A 7861-nucleotide genomic window follows, 5' to 3' on the forward strand; every position below is an offset into this window, starting at 1 on the left:
GTGGCAGCACAGGGAAGGCAGGTGAAACACCTGAACGGCTCCTACTGTGGGCAAGGCAGTGGCTCCTCTCAGGTGGGAGAAGCTACTTTCATCTGTGGAACCTCAGGTCAAGCCTGCTAAAATGTAGCAGAAATGACTGCAAAAAATTAGGGTGCTCCCCTAAACACCAAGCTCTCCAACCATTCCTCTTGTCCCTTTGAGCAGATGTGCATTTTGGCTCCGAAATATGTAGGATGCAACCCTCACTGCCCTCCTTGCGCATAGAGAATGAGAGAACATGTTTGCAGCTCTTTCTCATATATACTGTTTATTATGTACAAAGTAGCAGACGCCCGCACCCCAGTTGCCCAGTCAGCTCCACTGCGGCCTCAGTCCCTCCAGCGGTGTCCGCACTGGGCGCTGCAGCACTTGTAGAAGGTGGTCATGGGCTCGTCGGCCGAGCGCGTCTGCAGCTGCATGAAGTAGGCCCGTGGGTGCTCACACTTGGGGCACGGCTCTGGGGGGGGGGTGGAGAGACAAAGAAGAGGGTGTCAGGACCTGGTGGGTGGTGGAGCATCTCCCCCTCCGGGCCAGAGGGCAGCTCCTGCAGCCTCAAGCACCCAGGCTGGCCAAGGCCGGAGATGATGAGGACCCTCAACCTGACAAGTGGGGCGCTTGTTTTGCATCTCCCTGAGGGCCTGGGAGAAAGATCCCCTGCCTGGAACCCTCCAGATCTGTGGCTGCCAGCCAGTGCTGACCACGCTGAGCCAGGTGGGTCTGACTCGGCGGAAGGCAGCTTCCTGAGCTCCCTCTTAAATTAGAGTCACAAGAGCCAGAACCTTCTCAGTGCGAGAAGCAAAGCTACAGGGAACCAGGCAGAGGGCCTTCTCGGTGGTGGCACCCGCCCTGTGAAATGCCCTCCCATCAGATGGCAAGGAAATAAACAACTCTCTGACTTTTAGAAAACATCTGAAGGTTATCAATGTTTGATGTTTTTAATATTCTTTTGGGAGCTGCCCAGAGTGGCTGGGGAAACCCAGCCAGATGGGTGGGGTATAAATAATAAATTATTATTATTATGGGTTTCACCTTCCAAAGGGGGCTCCCAGGTTCCATCCCCGCCGGCAGCATCTCCAGGTAAGGCGGGGGGAGAGTAGGTCAAACCCAGGAGGAGAGCTCGATCCCTGCGCTGCCTGCGAGGGGGTTGGCCTGGATGACCCCTGGGGTTCCCTCCCGACTCCCCTCCGGGAGACCCTGGCCCCCTTTCCCACACACCTGCGGTGGAGTCCACGTTCTCCCAGGCTGCGGCCCCACCGAGCACGTCGTCCACCTCCTTGAGCTTCGGGTAGCGCCGGCTGGTCACCTGAAAGTGTTGCAGGAATTTATGTATAGGTTGGGGGGGTTGCCCCCCCACCAGGTATCATGCACATGCAGCCCACTACCAAAATCAGCACAATCGCTTTTGTAACTTTTCCCCACAAAACACTTCATCAGTTTCTTCCTATCTATTCAGGGGGCCTCTGCTGCAGAATACGAAACGTAACAATTCACTGATCAATGTATCTCTGTACTGGCTCACTGGGAAAACTTCAGAAATTCCTATAGACATGTGAGCTCAGCTCCTCCGCAGCCCCTCTGCCTGAGTGATAATTCCTGGCATCCTGAGACCTGAGTGCCAGACCGGTAGCCATTCCAGAAATCACAAACCCAGATGAAGACAAAAGGGTGTGATGAACTTGGCTGGGAAACAGGGAAATGTAAATATCTCTTTTGTTCCACTTGATGGGTGTTTGGTGGAGGGCAAGGGGAACCATGGGGCAGGGTCCAGGATGCTCACATCACTGCCACCAGACCTCCCCAATCATGATGTAACCGTGATGTATGAGTGATGTAGTTTTTTGGGGGGGTGTAACATGGGGATGAGCAGCTAATAAAAGTTTGGGTTCTCTTCCATCTTGTTCGACCTGGTGGCAGGTGGGAGTCCTGTCGCCACAGTCTTCAATCCAGACCAAGCCTCCTGGCTGCTCTTTTGCTCTGGGATTCCTGGCTGGCGCTCTTGTCTTTTTGTCCAAGGGAGCCCTCAGATTTCTCCGTTAAGAAAAAAGAGAAGGGGGGTCGTGGGCGGGGGGGGGAGCGGGGAGACCCCCCATCCTTCCCCCCTCCCTCGGGGGAACCCCCTCCCTACCTTGCGCGTGACGTTGCGCACGTAGGGGCAGGTGGTGCAGGCGAAGCGGTGGCAGCGCGCGCCCTCCTCGGCCACCAGGACGTTCCCGCAGGCCGGGCAGAAGAGCAGCATGGCGCCCGCGCCCAGAAGCCACGCCCAGGCACTTCCGCTTCCGCCCGGTCCCGGAGGCCACGCCCCTCCCAAGATGGCGGCGCCTGAGGCGGCGAAGGAGGAGGAGGCGGCGGGCGAGGAGGGCGCGGTGGACGCGGCCCACGCCGAGGTGCTGCAGCTGTGGCAGGCCGGCCTGGCGCGCCTCGTCAGGGACCCGCTGCTCTGCGACCTCCCCGCGCAGGTAGGCCGCCCGGAGGGGGCGGGGCCGGCCTCGCCCGTCGCTCCGCGGCGCTGACTCCGCCCCCTCTCCCTTGTCAGGTGACCCCCGAGGAGATCGGCTCGCAGGTGGCGCTCGAGTACGGCCAGGCCATGACGGTGCGCGTGCGCAGAGCCGACGCCCCCGAGGCCCCCATGCGTGAGTCGGCGTCGCCCCGCCCCTCGGACCTGGCCCCGCCCACAGTCCGGCCTCGCGGGGGGTGGGATGGATGACCCCCGAGGGCCCTTCCCACTCTAGGCTGAGCCCCCAGCCTCCCCTCCCCGTGGCTTTATTTATTTGTTTATTTATTTATTTATTTTATTTTTTATACCTGTTTAGGGCCCAGTTTAGGGAAGTTTTTGATGTCTGACGCCGTATTGTTTTTGATATTTGGTTGGAAGCTGCCCAGAGTGGCTGGTGAGGTATAAATATTATTATTTATTTAATTATTTAATTAACTATTTTGTTAACTGTTTTTATTGAATATGTGTTTTGTTGTGTATTTTTTTTATTTTTGTAACTTTTCTTGTATTATGTATTCTATGTTTAAAATTAGGGACGCGGGTGGCACTGTGGGTAAAAGCCTCAGCGCCTAGGGCTTGCCGATCGAAAGGTCGGCGGTTCGAATCCCTGCGGCGGGGTGCGCTCCTGTCGTTCGGTCCCAGCGCCTGCCAACCTGGCAGTTCGAAAGCACCCCCGGGTGCAAGTAGATAAATAGGGACCGCTTACCAGCGGGAAGGTAAACAGCGTTTCCGTGTGCTGCGCTGGCTCGCCAGATGCAGCTTGTCACGCTGGCCACGTGACCCGGAAGTGTCTGCAGACAGCGCTGGCTCCCGGCCTCTAGAGTGAGATGAGCGCACAACCCTAGAGTCTGGCAAGACTGGCCCATATGGGCAGGGTACCTTTACCTTTACCTTTTTATGTTTAAAATTTGTTTATTAAACTTTAATAAATATTATTATATTAAAAAAATATTATTGTTGTTGTTGTTACCCCGCCCATCTGGCTGGGTTTCCCCAGCCCCTCTGGGTGGCTTCCAGCAAAATATTAAAATACAAGAATGCAAGCCAGCAAGGCCCTGGTTGCCCTTCCAGCCCTTTTCCCCCCACAGAGCCCACTTCGGGAGAGACACCCCCCCTTCACCGCCCCAGGCCTCTTTCCTTGCCCTGCAAAGCCCCTCCCTCAGGTGGTGCTGAAGGTGTTCCCGGGGGGGGGGGTTGGAAGAGAGAGTGTCCTGAGCACCTCCTGGGTCCTGGCGGGATGCGCAAGATGCAGCCTGGGGGGGTGATGACGGAGACGCTTTCTTCTTCTCCGCAGCCGTGGTGGTGGTGCAGAATGCCAGCGTCCTGGACCTGAAGAAAGCCATCCAGCGGTTTGTGCAGCTGAAGCAGGAGCGGGCAGGGGGCGTCCAGCACATCAGCTGGTGAGTTGAGCCCTTCCTCCTGCCCAGGACGGGTGGGGGGTCCTCCTGTGTGACCCTCCCAGGCGGGTGGGCTAGCCTTTAGTCTCCTGGGATCGGCTGCTCCCACCTACTGGCCCTCCGCCCTCACACTGCTAACAGGCACCTTCTGTGCCAACCTTTAAACGCCTGCCGAAAAGCTTTGTTCCGCCAGGCCTCTGCAGGCGGCTACAAGTACACCCCACCACAATGGTCTGCTGGCGCCTGTTTTTAATTCTTTTCCTTTTAACTTGCTTGTTAAATATATTTATATACCGCCGGATCACAAAAGTAAATCACCACAGTGTGCAGCAATATAAAACCATACAGTAAAATCATTAAAAAGTTAAATGATTTCTGTTACGGAAATTACGGCGGGGGGCACATCTTTAAAGTTGTTAAATGTTACAAATATTATGCATAAAGGTATCCTTCCGAATTGACGGCTCAGGTTGCCTAGCTTTAAAAATCATATAAAATCAACTCCTTTGCCAGTTTCCTTCATTCCACCGCCAATTTGCTTCATTGGCCAAGGACTTGGAAGCCACTTGGTCCCTGCTATAGACGTACTCATAGCTGTACTCATAGCTGTACTCATAGCTGTCAATCGCTGGGCAAAAGCTCTCCTCCGGACTTGCCCAGGTGGCAGACTATGCAAACCCAAGTTCTATTGTCCCTTTATAGTAGGTTCTTAGAATGTTCTTCCCAATACATATCCTGTATCCGCCTGTTGCCCCAACACATTCCTCCTATGTTAATCATGTATAACCCTCCCCTTTTCTGATGTAGCAATGATGCTGTATGCACTGTATTCTGGGATATGGTGGGAAAGTTTTAAAAGTCCTTGTCACCCCATCCTCAGGGTTCAAAATTCCTCTTTGAACCTGTTGCGCAATAAACTTTGGTCTACAGCTATTTGCTCCGGTTGGCTGGACTCCTTCCTTTATTCCGCAGGGACCCGCGGGCTCTGCCCGACCAGCTGGGGGACTGAGCAGCCTCACACCTAGATTTTTCCCTAACAATTTTACTGCGTGGTTTTATATTGCTGTGAGCCGCTGTGCTGTATTACTATGAGAAAGCGGCATAGAAAGTATTTTTATAAATAAGCAAACCTCCCCTTGCAGGAAGTACGTGTGGCGAACATACTGCTTAACGTTTGGCGCAGAGAAGCTGACAGACGACAGGAAGAAGCTGAGAGAGTGAGTCACGGGAGGCTCCGGCCGGCCTTGGTGGGGCTCATCCAGCTTGCCTCATTTGGGGGCCGAGTCCCAGGGAAGGTGGGGGGAACACAGCTGGAGTTCATTACAGATTTGTGCGGGGAAAGGAGAGGAGCCCCAGCAGTCAGGCGAGGGCAGGAAACCAGCTGCCCTGGGACTTGGGAGAGCCCAAAAAAAGGGGGTGTGGCTGCTGTTCTCTTCTCCAGAAATAAAACATTGCGTTTGAAAAGCTGTGACTCTGGACAGGCTCAGGGTGGAGAAAGGAGCAGGCTGGGGGTGCAGCAATATTCAATATTCAGCGCAGAACTCAGTTGTTGAATTCAGCAACACAGGGCTGGCCACCCACTCGGGTGTCTTCAAGAGGAGAGGGGGCAAGTTCTTGGCAGATAAGACTAGTGGACGGGGGAGAAAATCCCATCACTGTTACAATGGCAAAACAAACTCTGTGAGTTTGTAGAAATAGCAAAATTGTTGGCAATTATTAGAGGCCACTCAAATCGGAGAATAATTATAGGGTGGGATGGAGTGAAGCAATACATGAAAGAATATGGTTGCGGAATTGAAATGTTAATAGAGAATGTGTAAAACGTGCAGGGGTAAGCAAGAAAATAATAATAGAATCAATTGAATAATTATTAAATTATAACAACACAAGATGGAAGTAAAATATTGAGATTACACATGGGTGAAGGGGAGTGGGGGGTATATGGGAACCTATAATATCATTTATAATATACCGGTAATTTGTTAATTGTGTTGTATTTACATATAGCAAAGGGAAGCCTAGAGCAATTAGATATATTTTAATTTAGGTAATCTAGGTAATAGGCTTATGTTAGAAAATGAATATGGATTTTGAATTTGATGTTTGTAAATTTTTTTGGGGGGGGGTTGAAATAAATAAATAAAGAAAGACTGTTGGCCCTGTGGACAAAGGCTGTGGTCCCTGGGGTGAGCAGTGGGAAGCGGGTGTGTGTGTGTGTAGGTGGGTGCTGAGCTCCTGTGGGGAGCAGGATGCTAGACTAGACGGGACGGTGGCTTGGTCCAGCTGCTCCCCTGATGTTCCTCGGCCCTTGGGGAGAAGGGTGGGTGGGTCTGTCACGACGGCAATGTGTGTGTTTTGGCAGACGTGTAACGTGAGCGACGCTATTTTTAGGTACGGCATCCGAAACCGAGATGAAGTCAGCTTCGTGAAAAAGCTCCGGAAATGAGCTGCCAGGCAAGTCCCAAAATACCCCTGACCTCTTTGCTGGGTCTTCTGTTCCCCACTGCTGCCCCACGTCTCGTGCTTGGCTGCCTCTCAGCAGCTCTGCTGTCGGCAGGAGAAAGCTGGGGGGGGGGGGAGGTAGTCTTCCCTCTTTGGTTCCATTGAATGTCCTGGACAGGCAAGGAACAGATTCCCTTTGCTGAGAAGGAAACCAGCACTGCTGAACTGAACTAGGTTCAGTAATGTGCTTAAGGCAGTATCAGAAGTGACCGTTTACAACATGGGTAGGCAACCTAAGGCCCGGGGGCCGGATGCGGCCCAATCGCCTTCTAAATCCTGTCCACGGAGGGTCTGGGAATCAGCGTGTATTCACATGAGTAGAATGTGTGCTTTTATTTAAAATGAATCTCTGGGTTATTTGTGGGGCATAGGAACTCGTTCATTCCCGCCCCCCAAAAAAATATAGTCTGGCCCCCCACAAGGTCTGAGGGACAGTGGACCGGCCCCCTGCTGGAAAAGTTTGCTGACCCCTGGTTTACAGCATGGTGAAAAGCTCTTGGGGGGAAATTGTTGTGCTTTTAAGCTGAGCATCTGGGGGTCAGTTTGGGAAATCGTTTTATTCCGCAGCTGGCAGGCAGAAAGTGCCCCCTCCACCAGCTGTGCCTGCCTTTTGGAGAAAGGTGCTAGTGGCTTTGTCAGGTGGGGGCGGGAGTTTTGTTAGGTCCATCAGCCTTGGCTGTGAGCAGATGCTGAAGCCACAAGGCTCATACTTGGCCCCCATAACCAACCTGACCCTCACCAGGAGGGGGGCGTGTAGGTTTTCTCGCTCTGGACCTGAATGCAGTGAGGTTTTGCAGTGCTCAAGGGCAGAAGCTCTGAGCTACATTCAGCTGCATTCAAATATTTGGAGAGCCCAGCAGCTGCTTCTCAGGCCTAAAGGAGCCTTTGGCCCTTGTCTTCCCCTACAGGTGCCCTTTGGGGAGGCTCTGTGAGCTCCGCTTGGCGTTTCTGAAATGGGGAGAGGCCACTCTTTGAACGCCACAGCTGTGACCCAGGAGCACTTCAGACTTGCTCTGCTTCTGACTGGTCAACAACTGAGTCACCCGAGGGACCGCTGCTGCCGGAAGGGGGGGGGGCGTCGTTTTGGACCCAGGAGGGCAAAGGTGTTTCCTCTGAGGGTGGCAAAGGCAGCTGTGAGTCCAGGTTTGAAGAGAGTGGACTGCCTGTGAACTGGGCGGATTTGGGAGCAACAGCCACACAGCAGCACCTCAGCAGCGGGTGCCCAGTGCCCAGCCAAAGACACTCGCCCGCTGGAGGCGTCGGCCTTAGCTGGACTTTCAATAAAGTGCATGAGCAATGGGAGGCGGCCGTGTTGTGATTTGGAGAAGCGGCTCTTGCAGAATGGGGTAACGTCCCCAAACCCAGGAGGAGCTTGCAGAAAGCGCAGCCCAGGTGACTTGGGGGCATGGAATCATAGAAGTGTAGGGTT

The 7861-nt window shown here is 53.5% G+C and overlaps 2 protein-coding genes across 2 annotated transcripts; one reads left to right on the top strand and one right to left on the bottom strand.

Annotated features, from left to right (window-relative positions):
* Positions 1 to 280: 280 nt before the first annotated feature.
* POLR3K (RNA polymerase III subunit K) lies at positions 281 to 2292 on the bottom strand. Its single transcript, XM_081170788.1, has 3 exons — positions 2165 to 2292; positions 1255 to 1342; positions 281 to 496 (listed from the first exon to the last, which is right to left on the bottom strand). Exons 1-3 carry the CDS (start codon positions 2273 to 2275, stop codon positions 369 to 371), a joined length of 327 nt encoding a protein of 108 aa, XP_081026914.1. The 5' UTR covers positions 2276 to 2292; the 3' UTR covers positions 281 to 368.
* Positions 2274 to 7734, top strand: SNRNP25 (small nuclear ribonucleoprotein U11/U12 subunit 25; the record flags this gene model as incomplete). The annotated part of the gene is made up of 6 exons (XM_081170784.1): positions 2274 to 2495; positions 2573 to 2669; positions 3828 to 3933; positions 5073 to 5147; positions 6322 to 6384; positions 7341 to 7734. The coding sequence occupies 5 exons, from the start codon at positions 2274 to 2276 to the stop codon at positions 6374 to 6376; spliced, it is 555 nt and encodes a 184-aa protein (XP_081026910.1). The 3' UTR covers positions 6377 to 6384; positions 7341 to 7734.
* Positions 7735 to 7861: the final 127 nt, after the last annotated feature.

The sequence above is a fragment of the Podarcis bocagei genome (assembly GCF_964188305.1).
Source record: "Podarcis bocagei genome assembly, chromosome: 14".
Taxonomy (NCBI): Eukaryota; Metazoa; Chordata; class Lepidosauria; order Squamata; family Lacertidae; genus Podarcis; species Podarcis bocagei.

Bases quoted from the DNA above. Each gene is read 5' to 3' on its own strand.
- POLR3K (XM_081170788.1), bottom strand. From the start codon at position 2,275: ATGCTGCTCTTCTGCCCGGCCTGCGGGAACGTCCTGGTGGCCGAGGAG. The intron at 1,343-2,164 runs GTAGGGAGGGGG...CAACACTTTCAG, and splicing joins TGCGCAACGTCACGCGCAAG to GTGACCAGCCGGCGCTACCC. The intron at 497-1,254 runs GTGTGTGGGAAA...CCCCCCCCCCAG, and splicing joins GAACGTGGACTCCACCGCAG to AGCCGTGCCCCAAGTGTGAG.